Genomic DNA, 17,760 nt, shown 5'->3' on the forward strand with positions numbered 1-17,760 from the left:
TCCCGTTCTAATCGTCAGATTTCTTTGGTTCTGGTTTTGAAACGTTCCAAAGAAAATTGAGCAACTTTCAAGGCATAAATCGTTAAAATCGAATTAATAGAACCGAGTTTATTCACTGATACACCCCTGGTCATTAAAAGCTGAATAACTCCTGATCTAGTGAACGGATTTCCTTCATTTTTGCATCAAAACGATTGTCAATAGAAAATTTATAAAAATCAACCAACTAATGGGAACTTTCCCTCAAAACTTACTAGTAAAAAGTGGTACAAGATGGGGTAAAAAAAAATAAACTCATTTAACTAAAAAGTCCACAACCAACCCATTTAACTAAAAAGTGTTCCAGACAAAAAATACTACTGGGGACATAGTGAAGCCACTGCCATTTGTATCAATAAGGTTGTTGTTTTATATTTCTTGTGTGTAAATTACAAAATATGTAATTAAAAGGGGTACAAAGCGATAAAAAATGCTATAAAATTACAATAATAGCCCCCAAAAAGTTCCAAAATTGCCCCAATATAATATATTTTTTAATTATAGCAAAATCAAGATCTAAAAAACCTTGTGCAAGCCGGTAATAATTACGTATTTAACGTATGTAGAAAAACCTATTTTTTCCAATCATCCTCACTTTTTTATCAATATTTTGACCACACTCAATATTCTATGTAAAAATTTTCAAAAAAAATCGGTTTTTAGACGTCCCTTTAACTTTACCGAACCCCATTTTCCAAAATTAAATAAGGTATGAAAATAGCATCAGCAATTACCATAGTATGAAACCCGAAGGTATATGTTTTTTAAACAATTTTCCATAACATTCTTATACCCTGGTTATATGACTTAAATGCTAGGAACCAAACATTTTGTAGTGCCACACCATACTCCTCATGTTATAAAAATTTTTGAATTTGATGGGTATGACTTCTTTAAAACCTATATTACCTTGGTTAACTTCTATTGCTATTATAAATTTTCACTTTATAAATAAAATTATTACTTGAAGTGAATTCCTATCATTGAATATTGTCAAATCTTCCTCAGTAATAAAATAAAAAACCATAATGCGTCCATACTAAAACCGTGAGACGCGTCACCATCCATGCGGTACCGGACGATCCCTACCCGGAGGCGTACCGGCACACCACACATTGTCAAAGAGGCCCCCCTTTGGTCCGCTATAAAACCAACTAGTGCAAGTGAATTCGTATCAGTTAACCATCGGGCCGGAATTAATTTGGGTCTAAAAACCGGTCAAACAAACGAAAAAAAAAATGTCGCTCAAGTTCGCGCTGTTCGCACTCTTCGTTTCGACGGTGTTCGCGCGCTCCACGAGTTTCACCAACGAAAACTCTATAGACGATAGTGAAACTCCCCGGGCCTCCTCCGATTCCTACTCTTACCTGAACGACTTCCGGTACATGTACAAGGTTTACCAGGAGTGCGCCACTCAGGACGTGACCTCATGTTTGAAGTTGAAGTTACTGGCCGCCCTGGATAGGGCCGCGAGGAGTTACAACTTGAACGTGCTGGATGGCGTCAGTTTCGTCAAGGATCCCGAAGCTGTCGCGGCTGAGGAACCGGTCAAGAGTGAAGCTGAGATCGAAGCTAACCTGCCGAGGGCTTTGGGGGAGAAGGATCAGGCGCTCACCGGGATGATTTTGAATAAAGTTGGAAGTTTTTTGGAAACTCATACGCTTCAGGTAACTTTTTTTTTAAATTATTAAATTTTCATGAAAAAACCCTTCACGTCATTCTGTCTCTTCTAGATCAAGCTCCCATCGTCCGCAGACCTCGCCCGTAGCTTCAGCAATAGCCAAGAGGAAGAAGGGCGTGGCAAGAAAGGGGGTGGCAAAAAGGGCGGCGGTGGTATGCTCCTGCTGCCCCTCATCCTCGGAGGTACCATGGTACCATTAGCGCTTGGTGCCTTGGCCCTTTTGGCTGGTAAAGCCCTCATCATTTCCAAATTGGCTTTGGTGCTGGCCGGTATCATCGGTCTCAAGAAACTTTTGGCTGGAAACTCCGGACATCACGAAACTCCACACGTGGAAGTCGTGTCTGGACACCACGGGTCTGGATGGGGCAGGTCGTATGATAAGGAGGAGGCCGCCAGGTTGGCGTATCAAGCGTATCAACCCAAAAAGGAGGAATGATCATGTGAGGGACGCTCAGGAGTTACGAGAGAGTTTATTATTTATTTAAATTATTTTTATGTTTAAGGATTATTTGTTTGTAAAATAAACCAAATTGTTTTATAAAATTATTATGGTTTTTTTTTTTGGAGTTGCTAGAAGTAAAAGAGTTGCATGGAGTCAAGCTGAGTAAAGAGTCAAGAATTTATTACGTAAAAAATTCACACGTCATTTTCTATTAAGGACTGTCCATAATTTTAGATCAAAAATTAAACTGAAATGTTTTCTTTTTTAAATTTTCAACCGCATTTCCCTTTTCAGTCTAAATTGCCTTAAAAAGTGAACGTTTTGCTATAGTTAAATTCATTTTAGACAAGAATCATTAATTTATAGCGATGATCCAAATCTTGATGTAATAAAATCTTGTTTTTCTTCCAGGCACTTGGAAAACATAATTCTTCTCCTCATTATTAGCCACAAATCAGTTTGTGGCCATACCAATTCTCTAAACCTTCAAGCCGATGAAATTGACAACACCGATATTAGCGAGCTAAAACAGAAAAACAATAATAATAATAATAATAATAATAATAATAATAATAATAATAATAATAATAATAATAATAATAATAATAATAATAATAATAATAATAATAATAATAATAATAATAATAATAATAATAATAATAATAATAATAATAATAATAATAATAATAATAATAATAATAATAGTCAATTAACAACGACAACACCATGTAATAACCAGGCAAGTTGGATAGATGAAGAGCGACAAAAGTCTCAACTTTTCGAGCAAATGCATCATCAGCCATTTACCGTTGAAGAGGTCTCCACTATAATTAAAGGCCTTCACAACTGGAAAGCCCCTGGTCCAGACCACGTACATAATTATTGGGTCAAAAAGCTGTGGTCAACCCACAAACAACTGACCACACTAATAAATGATCTGCTGATGGAACCGAACAAACTTCCAACGTTCCTCACTCAGGGATCAACTTTTCTGCTATCAAAAGATCCAGAGAACACACAAGATCCAGCGAAATATCGGGCAATAACATGTTTATCTCACTGTATAAGCTGATAACCGCGTGTCTTACAGAGCGCATATACCAACACTGCGAGTTCAACAGAAGGGATGTGCTAGGGGAGACATGGGCTGTAAGGAGCAATTTACTATCGACTCCGTAATTTGCAACCAGGCCTATAGTAATAAGAGAAATCTCTACACCGCCTATGTCGATTACAAGAAGGCCTTCGATTCTATCCCACATGAATGGCTTATTGATGTCCTTAGGATATATAAAATAGATAAACGCATTGTGACTCTACTAGAGAGCACAATGGCGATATGGAGAACAACTATGCATCTACAACTTCCTACTGGAGAGAGTATTGAGACAAACACAATACCGATCCGTAAGGGTATATTCCAGGGCAACTCTCTGAGTCCACTTTGATTCTGTCTAGCCATGAATCCTCTATTATCTCGACTCAATTCCACCTCTTACGGCTTTGCTATTAAGAAGAATAGTAGGGAAATCGCAAGAGTCAATCATTTGCTCTATATGGACGATCTAAAGCTAATGGGTGCCACTAGTAATCAACTGGATCAGATGCTGAACATCGTGGAGAAATTCTCTGCTGATATCGTAATGAGGTATGGGCTGGATAAGTGTCGTATTAACAACATTGTACGAGGAAAGATGCAGCCGGGATCCTTCGAGATGCAGGATGACCAAACTATAGATGCCATGGAAGAGGGTGATACATACAAATACCTGGAAATGGTGCAGGCAGTGCGAATAGACCACCGAACAATGAAAGATAAACTCACTGCTGAGTTTACAACAAGAGTAAAGCACATAGTGAAAACGAGCCTCAACAGTAAGAATCTATTTAAGGCGTTGAATACGTATACCTGTACAGCACTAACATATTCCTTTGGAATTGTGGGATGGAGCAAGACGGACATCCAGAACTTGCAACGGAAGGCACGAACATTGTTGACTAAGGCTCAAAAACACCACCCTCGAAGTGCCACAGAAAGAACTACGCTACCAAGACATCAGGGAGGTAGAGGATTGGCAGACATTGGCAAATAGTTAGTCCGACAAATTTCAGTTCTGAGAAATTTCTTTCATGAAAAGGCTAGATCGTCCGCTCTGCACCGTGCTATATGCCAAGTCGATGACCCTACACCTCTGAAGCTGAAGAAGCGCGAAATCGAAAGTCATAACGTCACTGATGAAGAAAAACATCGATCATGGGCACAAAAACCACTGCACGGAAGACACGTCAACGAAGTTAGCCAGGGACATGTCGACACCAACGCGTCGAACTACTGGTTAACTTCAGGACAACTGTTTCCCGAAACGGAAGGCCATACAAGACCAAGTTATTCCAACTAGAAACTACTTGAAGTGCATTATTTCGGACCCTTCAGTACAGAGTGACAAATGTCGATATGGATGCCAAGTGACAGAATCCATCCAACACATAATGGGAGGATGTCAAACGTTTGCCCAAACTGAGTATAAGGCACGTCATGACTGCGTGGAAAAAATACTGCACCAAGAACTTGCAGTTAAACTGAACCTCTTGAGGAAGGACAAAGTTCCATATTACAATTATACTCCAGAGCCAGTTCTTGAAAATGGCGAGTATAAATTGTACTGGGACCGAACTGTTCTTACCGACCAAAGAACTGTCAACAATAGACCAGATCTTATCCTGGTGGATAAGCGACTAAGGAGAACCACGCTGATTGACGTTGCTCTACCTAATAACAATAACCTCCAAGGAAAATACAACGAAAAGATCATCAAATATCGAGATCTTGAAGGGCAAATCAGACGGCATAGGAGATGGAGCATGTTCAAACCATTCTGATAATAATCTCGCCAATTGGACTTATACCAAAAACCCTTGTAGAGAACCTCAAACAACTGGGACTAAGTGAGCACCACTACAAAAACATGCAAAAAGCGGTGCTACTGGGGTCAGCACGGGTCGTCAGAAAGTTCATGGGTACAGAAGACCGAACACCATCCAGGGCCCGACAACCTGGAAAGGGTCCCCTCAGAGCTTAATCCTTTTGATATCTTAGATATCTGGGATAAGTGAATGTTCCCCGTAAAACGGGAGTGTGATTGCCGCAAGGCAAAAATCTATAATAATAATAATAATAATAATAATAATAATAATATCCTTTATTTAGCACCTGGCTGGTACATTTAACAAACATTTTATTATACTTGTGTGTAACATAATAAATTCCTTAAAATTAAATTATTATTGATTCTTTAAAAAATTAAAAACTTTTCTATTAAACATATTCAGTGATATTGCTTCTTTAATCTGGTAGGCCGTTAAACAGGCGAATTCCGTAAAAACACTTTAACATATTGAATATTGTAGTTCTGCATTGATTGAATATTGTATTGATAGAATTTTTTTCCTTTTTCCAAAATCGTCGCTAAATAGTTAGGTAAAAGACCAATTAATGTTAAATTTGCCTTTTCAATATTTTTTCCTACCGATAACCGATTTAATGTAGAAAGCATAGATTCAATTGATGGTGTATATTTACTACAGTTTAAAATAATCCTCATAGCTTTATTTTGCTGTAACTGAAGCCTATTTATGTTTTTTTATGTAGAAGATATGAGTAAAGCTGAACAGTAATTAAAATGAGGCAACATAATAGTGTTAAGTACTAACTTTTTAGAACATACTGATAAACAAGTTGAACTACAAGACAAAAATGATTTTTTTTTAACCTAATTTTTTACAAACATATTCTATGTGTAATGAAAAAGGTGTTTTTTATGTGGTATTTTTATAAGGTGAATCTTTATAGAATTTGATTTTTTCTCTCATTCTCTCTCTTTTATCATTAACATATTTAGTTTGACCATGAGCCTAATATGATTTCTTTTTCGAAAATTTATGCCCAAATACTTGGAATTAGGAAAATCATGTTTTTCTTCCAGGCAATTGGAGAAAAACATTCTTCTTTTCAGCTACTCATCAGGTTGTTGCTATGTCAGTGCAGTCTAAATACTCTTTATATTTTGATCTTCAAATTGGTTTTCTTCTATTTTTGACCTCATTTAGAAGATTAGCTTAGCAAGATCTCCATTAAGAAATTCATTAAGTGACTTTAACGAAATCTTCACTACAGATACAACTTTAGACTCTGGAATACTGACTTTAACAACTAATTCTTTTAATGCAAAAACCACTGGTTTAATTTTTCCTTTTCAACTTCTTCGTTAAAATGCATGCTGTGATAATATTCTTCAGACAGTGTACACTTGAACTATTAAAGGTTAGGAATTAAAAGGCATTCAGTAATAGAACTCAGAACTTCTATCAATACGACTCTAAAAAATCATGTCTAGCCTATGATAGAGTAATTTTTCTAAGGTAGTTTAATGCAGACGAGCAGCGATCGACATTTATTTCTGGATCTGGAATGAGTTTTCCCCAAAAATTCAATAAATGTGTTTTATTTTCACTTTTCTATTACGGTATTAAAGTAATATTTTCTGTTTGGTCATTATGCCAATACTAGTTGTACAATGAATTTCTGAAAAAAAACACATTAAATTGTAATTTTTTGAGTCAAATAGACTTCAATCAATATCAACTTTAAACAAAGGTGCATGTATATTATGACTTAAATGAAGGAAAAGTCTGGAACAGACTGATTCCCTAAAAAGCCCAATAATTCCAACTGAGAAAAACAAGCCAAATCTTCGACTCTCACGTAATCAACTACGACGAACCATAAAACCGATGATTGCATCAGAAACCGTCGCACTTTCCATTTCTTCATGTAGAAAAGTAGTTACCGAAAATGGCCAAGAAAGCACCTCGTCGTCGGCGTCTTCTCTCAGTCAGTCCTTTTAGCTTCGGGACCCTAATTAAACTTACACGCTCGGATTACGCTATCGAAGTTTTACTTTCTTTCGGGTCTATGGCGCGTGTACATTTCTTAGATAATTCCATGCTCTTTTTTCTCTTTTCATTATTATTTCAATGTAGCGAGTGTTTTGGGAGATTTAAAGGTCATTATCTTTTACGGTAAAATGTAAACCGGAGCGCCACGGTCACGCTTATAGTTAACGCGCTAACTGAAGCGAACATTCGTATGCTAAATTAGCGAATATATGGTCGAGAGTTTTTTTTTTGTTACGAGAAAGTTAATTTTTAAATTTCATTTTAATTAAGAATTAAGTAATATTAATAATATGTGTAAGTCTTTTTACAAATAGATCAGCAACAAAAGTCTCTCTAATATGCCTTAAATTATCTTAAAATGTTACTTTTGTAAATAGATCAATTCATTGCGATCATCAATGAGTCCTAGTTCTGAGCTAGGTTTTCATACCAAAAAGAGGGTCATAAGTAAATTATTTGGTATTCTACCGCGTCTCACCTCTCTAATATGCTTTGAATAATTTCAAAATGTCCCTTTTTGTATACAATTGATCCAATTACAAACGTGAACCATCAATTTAATACGATCGTCAATGATTCCTGGTTTTCAGATACGTTTCATGCCAATAAGGGGGTCAAAAGTCCATTATGTGGCATTCAACCGTATCTTACGTCTCTAATATGCCTTTAATCAGCCTAAAATTTCACTTTTTGTATGTAATTAAACTAATTGCAGACATAAACCATCAATTCATTACGATCGTCAATGATTCCTGTTTCTCAGATACGTTTTCATGCCAAAAAGGGGGTCAAAAGTAGATTATTTGGCATTCTACCGCAACTCACATTTCTAATATGCCTTAAATCATCCTAAAATGTCATTTTTTGTATGTAATTAAACCAATTGCAGACATAAACCATCAATTCATTATGATCGTTAATGATTTCTGTCTGTTAGATACGTTTTCATGCCAAAAAGGGGGTCAAAAGTCCATTATGTGGCATTCTACCGCATCTCACGTCTCTAATATGCTTTGAATAATTTCAAAATGTCCCTTTTTGTATATAATTGAACCAATCACAAACGTGAACCATCAATTTAATACGATCGTCAATGATTCCTGGTTCTCAGATACGTTTTCATGCCAATAAGGGGGTCAAAAGTCCATTATGTGGCATTCAACCGCATCTCACGTCTCTAATATGCCTTTAATCATCCTAAAATGTCACTTTTTGTATGTAATTAAACCAATTGCAGACATAAACCATCAATTCATTATGATCGTTAATGATTTCTGTCTGTCAGATACGTTTTCATGCCAAAAAAGGGGGTCAAAAGTCCATTATGTGGCATTCTACCGCATCTCACGTCTCTAATATGCTTTGAATAATTTCAAAATGTCCCTTTTTGTATACAATTAATCCAATCACAAACGTGAACCATCAATTTAATACGATCGTCAATGATTCCTGGTTTTCAGATACGTTTCATGCCAATAAGGGGGTCAAAAGTCCATTATGTGGCATTCAACCGTATCTTACGTCTCTAATATGCCTTTAATCAGCCTAAAATTTCACTTTTTGTATGTAATTAAACCAATTGCAGACATAAACCATCAATTCATTACGATCGTCAATGATTCCTGTTTCTCAGATACGTTTTCATGCCAAAAAGGGGGTCAAAAGTCCATTATGTGGCATTCTACCGCATCTCACGTCTCTAATATGATTTAAATAATTTCAAAATGTCCCTTTTTATATATAATTGAACCAATCACAGACCCAAACGATCAAATCATTACGATCGTCAATGATTCCCGTTTCTCAGATACGTTTTCATGCCAAAAAAGGGGTCAAAAGTACATTATGTGGCATTCAACCGCATCTCACGTCTCTAATATGCCTTGAGTCATCCTAAAATGTCACTTTTTGTATGTAATTAAGACAATTTCAAATGTAAACCATCAATTCATTATGATCGTCAATGATTCCTGGTTCTCTGATACGTTTTCATGCCAAAAAAGGGGTCAAAAGTCTATAATTTGGCATTCTACCGCATCTCACGTCTCTAATATGCCTTGAATAATTTCAAAATGTCCTTTATTTATATAATTAAACCAATCTAATACGTGAACCATAAATTCATTGCGATTGCCAATGATTGCTGGTTCTCAGATAGGTTTTAATGCCAAAAAGGCTGAATAAATACGACGAGAGGTTTAATTACTACGACACCTTATTAAGTTAGTGCCGTTCCCTTTAAATTCAGATTTACAGTTTTAAAACCTTTAAACAAGTAAGAATTTTTTGATCATCATTTAGCTCTTCCTCTCTCCGTCTCTAATTGTACAAAAACGTCCAATTTCCAGTTCTTTTTGAGCCCTTCATTGAACCTCTCAATCAATTTCTAACAAATGAAGGTATAATTGACCAAGACTGATTACAAAAGTCATATATTTAACAGATGTTTTATTGGTCAATTGACCCGCTAATTTAGCGGACGGAACAGGACCTACCGGTAAGAGAAAGTGATATTGCACCATCACGGTTTTAAATGAGAAACGCTCATTCATACTTTTGATACTACGTAGTAAAGTTTATTTAGCGTAAAACGGATCTTATTGATAAAAATTTTTTGTTTCCTATTTTAGCAGCTTCATATAAAAGAAAGTCTAATAATGCACTTGAACGAAACCCATTTATTATATATGGTAATGATAGACGCGATTCGGCCTATTTGCTGTGAAACTTTTATTTTTCCATAATGATGTGTTAACGCGTATTTATTTATTTACCCGAGTTTCAGTAATTTACTAAAGCATATCAGAGTTTGACAACAGTAATTAATTGAACCGAAATCGCTATTTTATTGGTTTAGTGATTTAGGTTCCATCGATGAATAGTTATTAAAATTTGTTGTTTAGTATAATTAAATTGAATTGTTTTGGGTTTGTATGTAACTAAAGTATGGCAAAAATATAAAAGAACATATTCATCTGAATTTATTTTTTTTCACAACTTGATATAAGAGAAAACATAATTATTGTTTTCCTTAAAAATATTCACCTTTTTTTATTTTTTTTTTTTTGACTTAAAGGCGACGTTTTGTTTATTTATGTAAGCCATCATCAGAATACTTTCTAGTTATACTTTAGAGTGAAGTGGAAAGAAAATTTTCCAAGGTAATGTTTTACTATTGTTATTTTTTTTAATCATGTTTTTTATCGCCCTATTTCAGTAAACTTAACTTATTTAATTTTCCATCAATTTGATAGAAATATAATGAATAATTACTAGATTTCAATATTTTTAACAAAATACTTTTTGGCATTCAGGAACGTACTCAAAATTATCTTGTCTTATTATCTAAGTCACTTGGAATGCCTTGAATAATATTACAACTACTTTTTGCAGCAATTAAGGGACATAAAAGTTCCAATTCTAATCACCTTTTAAAGTAAGACAAAATAAAGAACAACATTTTTGGCATCTGTAAATCTGCACCGTTAAATTTGGATAAAATAACAATAAATAGTAATACGTTCATTTCCAAAATTACAAAATTTAAATACAAAATACTTATTCTACTTTACGTATAAGTACAAGGAAGATATAAACGATTAGTACCGAAGTTGCTCTATTTAGAAACTTGTTGGTACTTTTTCTTTAGGGATATATACAGTGCGAACGTAAAGGTTGGAATAAATTCATTTAAAATTCAGGGGTATGTTAAAAAAAAAACGCTCGGACATGTCGATTTTTATTTTTAACTGCGGGTTTTCTTACTATAATTTTATGTATACAGGGTGACCCAAAAATAAGTTACGGTTATCAACGTAATTTTTTTAAATGTAAACACCTATTTTTTATTTTAGATTTAGGTTCTACATCAAATTCTAAGTACATTTCATGTACCATGTCCTATACCTAAACTCGACCGTTGACGATTGAACACAATAAAAGGCTATTTTTGGAAGAGTTATTTATATCAAGCAAGAATACATAAAAATATTTTAACTAATTTATTAAGTGTTGAAAATGGCTGCCACGAACCTCTTGGCAATATCCCAGTCGATGCTGAAATTCTTGTAAAACGTTATCGATAACAGAAGGTTCTATCAATCTTATTTCTTCCGTTATTCTAATTTTTAAGTCTTCAATGTTGTTTGGCCGATTAACATAAACTTTGGACTTAAGATACCCCCACAAAAAAAATGTAAAGAAGTCAGATCCGGCGATCTGGCCGACCATTCAATTGCACCCCTCCGACCAATCCAACGTCCAGGGAAAACGGTATCCAGGTACTGGCGCACGAGACGAGTGTAATGGGCTGGAGCTCCATCTTGCTGATACCATAAGGAATTATCTAATATATCCGGGTCTTCTGGATCGGGGTATAAAGTGGCAAGGCATGGAACCAAGTCATTTTCTAAAAACTCTAAATACCTCTCACCATTCAAGTATCCTTCAAAGAAAAAGGGCCCTATAACCCTGTTTTCAATCACCCCCGCCCAAACATTTACTTTTTGAGGGACTTGGCTGTGGCACTCCATCATCCAGTGCGGATTTTCAGTAGCCCAATATCGGCAGTTTTGCCGGTTTACACTACCATGAAGACAAAACGTTGCCTCATCAGAAAATACAATTTTTTTTGAAAATTGTGGATTAGCATGGCATAAGTCTCTCACAAAATTCTAAACGCCTATCTGGGTCATCTTCATTTAGTTCATGAACCAATTGAACTTTGTAAGGGTGCCATTTATTTATACTTAAATACTTAACGACGGATGTCTGGGATATCTGATTTTCTAACGCAATATTGCGAGTCGTTTTATGGCAATCTTCTTCAACTGCCAGCAAAACATTTAGTTGCTTCTCTTCTGATATACTTGACCGACCTTTCGTATAATTATCCCTGACATGACCCAAATCCCGATATTTCTGTTCTATTTTACTGACAGTACTTTGAGATATGCGTGGCCTATCAGGATACTTGGCATGATAAATTTCACAGACTTCCATCTGAGTGCGCATCCTGTTTCCATAACCAATCATCATCAAAATCTCTATTCGCTCTCGCTCACTAAGACGTACCATTTTTTGAAATTTTAATTTTATCTTTTGATAAACTTAACACAAGCAAAACTTTGCTTAGGCATCTAAATCAAAGTAAATTCACTCAAAATTATTTGATGTCAACAAATTGTGACAAGTTAACAATCAAAAACACCAACCACAAATGTAAATAACCAAACAATAACTGATAGGTTGCTTGATATAAATAACTCTTCCAACAATAGCCTTTTATTGTGTTCAATCGTCAACGGTCGAGTTTAGGTATAGGACATGGTACATGAAATGTACTTAGAATTTGATGTAGAACCTAAATCTAAAATAAAAAATAGGTGTTTACATTTAAAAAAATTACGTTGATGACCTGTATACATAAAATTATAGTAAGAAAACCCGCAGTTAAAAATAAAAATCGACATGTCCGAGCGTTTTTTTTTTTGAACATACCCCTGAATTTTAAATGAATTTATTCCAACCTTTACGTTCGCACTGTATAGTCCAATTCATGCTTAACAATCAATAACAAGTCCGAGAAAATATTCCATTAATGGTTTTTCAATACATCACTTATAATTTATTTGTATCTGTCCATATTTAATTATTCTTAATGCCGGTTTTAAAACAACATTAAATATAAGGACAACCACATCTTGTACAACACATACAATAAAAAAAGAAAAAAAATATTTAAATTTAAAAACTTACGAATTATTAAATGTTTAATAAAAATTATTGCTCTGTTATTACAAAAATAATAAGAACAAGCTACAAGTTATTCACCAAACGATGAAATATAGCCGCATCTGTGTGTTCAATCCATTGCCCTACATAAACTTTAAACATTGTCGAAGACATTTTTTCCTGTATGGGTTTTGGTATAATATTATAGTTTCGGTGCTAAATATTTGGAATGACGGTGACCAATACTTTTTTTTGTTCCTACCAACACGCGCATTTTGATTAAGCCTATTTCTTGTGTGCGATAAAGTTTCAAGAATAATTTTTTTTCTATATATATTTATACTTAAATTGAAACAGTTACGTTTCCTCACGTCCATTATTTTTGTTTCATTATAAAGTAAATTGATTGGAAATATTCGATTTTTTTCAAATATACTTTTTAGTATCCATTTTTGAATGATTGTAAATTGTTGTAAGTGGCAATTCCGGACACCACCATATCCGATCAATCCATAAGTCAAATCAGATTGAACCAGCGAATTACCATACCATACCATAATATACTTATGGTAAGTTTCTTGATGCTTAGGTATTGTTTTAAATATTTAAAAATTGAAACTAAACCTCTAATTTTATTGGTCAACTGCTTTAATTGTAAATCTCATTTAAGGTGCTGGTCTACAATAATCCCAACTAATACAATAACAAGCCATTTGATTGGGTTACTTCGTGCCTAATTAAGTAATATTAAATATCAAAAAATTGTCTTTTTAAAATTGGTTCTCACGGTTTGCGACTATACACTCGGGGCTAAATAATTTTTTTCTTATCTCTCTCTCTCTCTTACTCCTGTCGAAATTCATTTTCGTTCCGGGCAGAAGGTACGAAACTTTCTCTTTTATTCGCCGGTTGTCGTGCGAGAAAGTAATTCAGACCAGGAGATGACGATGATCATGATGATGACGGTGTTCGACAGACGCTGAACAAGGAGAAATTTCTCTTTTCTTCTTCTGTTCCAGGGTCAACAGATTTTGACGGACAAGGAACTAGACGCGAGTTCATAAACCCATCGAGGCCCACTTAAGCCGAAGAAAAAAAGCGAGTTGGATTTGATGACGAAATCTATGGTCACGTTCAAGGCATATTAAGCAATCCCGAGCAACACATCATATATTATTATCTTTAAATATACGTTTATTCAATGAGTTTGGTATATTTATTAACCGTATATGGTCAAGGTATATTTATTAAACTGTAGAATTTAAAATGAAATTTTAAAAAACTAATACGGGATTTACATACCTAGTTTTTGAACTCGATTACTACATCTCAAATATTTCATGAAATTCTACTGAAAAATTACTGTTTTTCGTCCCCATTATCCATATTAAATGAGATATTGATTATATATTATCTGCAAAAACATTGTTTTTCATTAACACAATACTTAGCCCCCCACCCACCCCAATTAATTGGCGAGTAAAAAAATCTTTTAAAAAATCACTATTTTTCGTCCATAATATAGAATCTACTTTTGTATTATTAAATATTTATTAATATAAATATGCATATAATTATATCAAATTTAAATAAATAAACTGTGTCATTAGATTGGATATTAATGACGAAACCAGCTGTTATTCACGCAAATTATTTTGAAAAACAATGATTTTTGAAAAGAATTTCTTACTGGTAAGTTGTGTGGGGTGGGTGGGGGGGTAAGGGTATAATTAATAAAAAACACAAAATAATTGCCTGGAAGACAAATGCTTTTTAAGAAAATTATAAGTTTTTTAATTTATAGTTTTTGTACATATACTTTTCCCACACTTAAGATTTTCGAGTAAAATGTGAAAAAACTCTATTTTATTTCTCGAAAGCAAGGCGTATCGTTATAAAAATTGCAGTAATTGTGCCATTTTTTATCGCAAATAAGTGGACATTTAGTTTTTTAAGAAAGTCAATAATTTTTAAAGAAATTTTAGTTTTGTTTTAGGTTCAAAAATACAGTTTTTAAATTAAAACTTTGGTATATATGGTCAAAATATTTCCATAATTCATGAGCAAAAATTACCAATATTACTAAGCACTTTATTACATTTTAAACCTTCCTGTGGAAAAATATAATATACTATTAAAAACAAAAAATAACTTTTGGCTACCAAAAAAGATTATGACTAAAACTGCAACAGTTGTTAAATAAACCCGTTGACAGTATATATAAAAACTACAAATTTCTCCTTTATATTATGGCCATAAATTAAAAACTCATTTTTAAATTGATGATTGATCATCTCGGTCAAGCGCCATTAAAATTTTGTCCAAAGTTGGTATTTCCTTTTTGAATCAAAAAGAATATAAACTCTTCTTCTGCACGTTTAGTCTTCATCAAGGACTGGCTGGTCCTCCTGTACTATGTTTTGAAGGTTCTACTGGTCCTGTCATATTCATTCCCGAAATACTCTATAAATACAAGGTTTTCCTATTCCAGTCACTCGGGAATATTCCTGTACAACTCCATTTACAGCAAAACTAGAGTGGTCGTGTTTTAAATAATCATGCACATTTTCTTTGGCTGACAATGGGGTAGGACGAGTAGTAGATCTATTATTAGAACTTCTTTTCGTTGCAGTAAAACTCTTAAATCATTTTTATTTTTACAGATATATTTTTATATGCTACGTTATGTATATTTATGGTATATATAACATTACAGCAAATACTACCATGTTTAACACTTTTTAAGTAATATTTATACTCTATATTACCAAAGGTATTTATCTATTTACAAGTATATTTATTAAACTGTAGAATATACGTATATTATATTCTATTCTATTTACAAAAAGAAGATTTCGGAATTTAAAAAAACTGACACGGAATTTAAATACCTAGTTTTTAAGCTCGATTCCTACACCTCAAATATTTTATGAAATTCTTCTGAAAAATCACTGTTTTTCGTCCATATTGTCTAATCCAATAACGCTGTTTTTATACTAAATATTTATATATAAAATGATATCAAAATTAAATAAACAGTGCTATTAAATGAGATATTGAATATATATTTTATGCAAAAACATTGTTTTTTTAACACAATTCTTACCACCCCCCCACCCACCCCAATTAATTGCCGAGTAAAAAATTCTTTTTTTACTCGGCAATTTATGGACGAAAAAATCACTATTTTGCGTCCATAATATCCAATCTACTTTTTGTATTTATTAATATAAATATACATATAAGTATATCAAATTTAAATAAATAAACTGTGTCATTAGGTCGGATATTAATGACGAAACCAGCTGTTATTTACGCATATTATTTTGGAAAACAATGATTTTTGAAAAGAATTTCTTACTGGAAAGTTGTGTGGGGTGGGTGGGGGGGTAAGGGTAGAATTAATAAAAAAATGTTTTTTTTTGCACAAAATAATTGCCGGGAAGAAAAATGCTTTTTAAGAAAATTACAAGTTTTTTAATTTATAGTTTTTATACATATACTTTTCCCACATAACCTTAAGGTTTTCGAGTAAAACGTGAAAAAACTCTATTTTATTTCTCGAAAGTAAGGCGTATCGCTATAAAAATTGCAGTAATTGTGCCATTTTTAATCGCAAATAAGTGGAAATTTAGTTTTTTAAGAAAGTCAATAATTTTTAAAGAAATTTTTTTTTTGCTTCTAGAAAACTTTTCACTATTTAGGTTCAAAAATACAGTTTTTAAATTAAAACTTTGGTATATTTATCAACAATATATGGTCAAAGTATATTAATTAAACTTTAGAATATACGTATATTATTTATTTTTTATTTATTTTATTTTTACGGGATCAACCCCATTACAACAGTAAATTAAATACAAAATCAATTGAACCTAACCATCCTTAACAGTAAAATACTAACTATTAAGCAGTAATAAAGCCTACTTACAAATGTAAAATACCGAAAACAGTTTTATAACTTAAATCAATATAATAGAATTCTAAAAATATTAAAAACATACCCTACTAAAGTATAATATTTAGTATTGCACTAAAAAAAAAATTAAACAATTTCTCTTATTTGACTCTTAAATCTAGATAAGGAAATGCCCAAAATTTCAACCTCCCTAGTATTGACAATTCTTAGAGTTCTTTCAATAGGAGCATGTAATGCATAATTGGCGCTATGAAAAGGTAATGAAAAGACACGATACTGCCTTAAATTCCTAGATGGAATATTAAATTGTATTGTCGTCAGAAGTTCTGGACAAATTATCTGACCATTCAATAATTTATACAAAAAAATTAAATCTGCATATATCCGTCTTTGTCTCAATGTCTTCATATCAAGCATTTCTAAAACAATATCATAAACATGATCATCCGGAATTCTTATTCGAAGTTTATAGAGACAAAACCTAATAAATTTGTTCTGAACTGTTTCCAAGGACAAGCAATTATTCATGTAAAAGGGCGACTATATCACTGAGCCATATTCCAGCAATGAAACAACCGATGACATGTATAACCTCTTACAGGTCTCTATAGAAAATTCTTTACAGTTCATTAGTACAAAACCCAGATTCTTAGAGGATTTGAGAACAATATTGTTTATGTGTGCATTAAAGTTTAAATGAACATCAAACGAGATACCAAGATCTTTAACTATGCTGCAATATTGAAGTGTACTTCCTTGAATGTTATATGAAGTGACAACCTTTTTAGTGCGCTTGAGAAAACTTATATAATTGCATTTGCTTACATTCAAAAACAAATTGTTGTTAACACACCACTCATTCAATCTATCCAAATCACTTTGCAACAAAATCTGATCAAGTATTGATAAAATCTCTCTAAAAAACTTCAAATCATCAGCAAATAAAAGGAAGTCACTGTTCTCAAAACAGGCGCCAAACATATCATTCAC

The 17,760-nt window shown here is 33.3% G+C and overlaps 1 protein-coding gene across 1 annotated transcript; it reads left to right on the plus strand.

The window, feature by feature from the left end:
• Window positions 1–1,207: 1,207 nt before the first annotated feature.
• Window positions 1,208–2,266, plus strand: LOC126742069 (uncharacterized). The gene is made up of 2 exons (XM_050448601.1): window positions 1,208–1,706; window positions 1,773–2,266. The coding sequence occupies exons 1-2, from the start codon at window positions 1,278–1,280 to the stop codon at window positions 2,154–2,156; spliced, it is 813 nt and encodes a 270-aa protein (XP_050304558.1). The 5' UTR covers window positions 1,208–1,277; the 3' UTR covers window positions 2,157–2,266.
• The last annotated feature ends 15,494 nt before the right edge of the window (window positions 2,267–17,760 follow it).

The sequence above is a fragment of the Anthonomus grandis genome, chromosome 11, assembly GCF_022605725.1.
Source record: "Anthonomus grandis grandis chromosome 11, icAntGran1.3, whole genome shotgun sequence".
In the NCBI taxonomy this organism is placed as follows: domain Eukaryota; kingdom Metazoa; phylum Arthropoda; class Insecta; order Coleoptera; family Curculionidae; genus Anthonomus; species Anthonomus grandis.

Coding starts and splice junctions, on each gene's coding strand:
- LOC126742069 (XM_050448601.1), top strand. CDS start 1,278: ATGTCGCTCAAGTTCGCGCTGTTCGCACTCTTCGTTTCGACGGTGTTC. Junction 1,707..1,772: donor TGGAAACTCATACGCTTCAG/GTAACTTTTTTT, acceptor TGTCTCTTCTAG/ATCAAGCTCCCATCGTCCGC.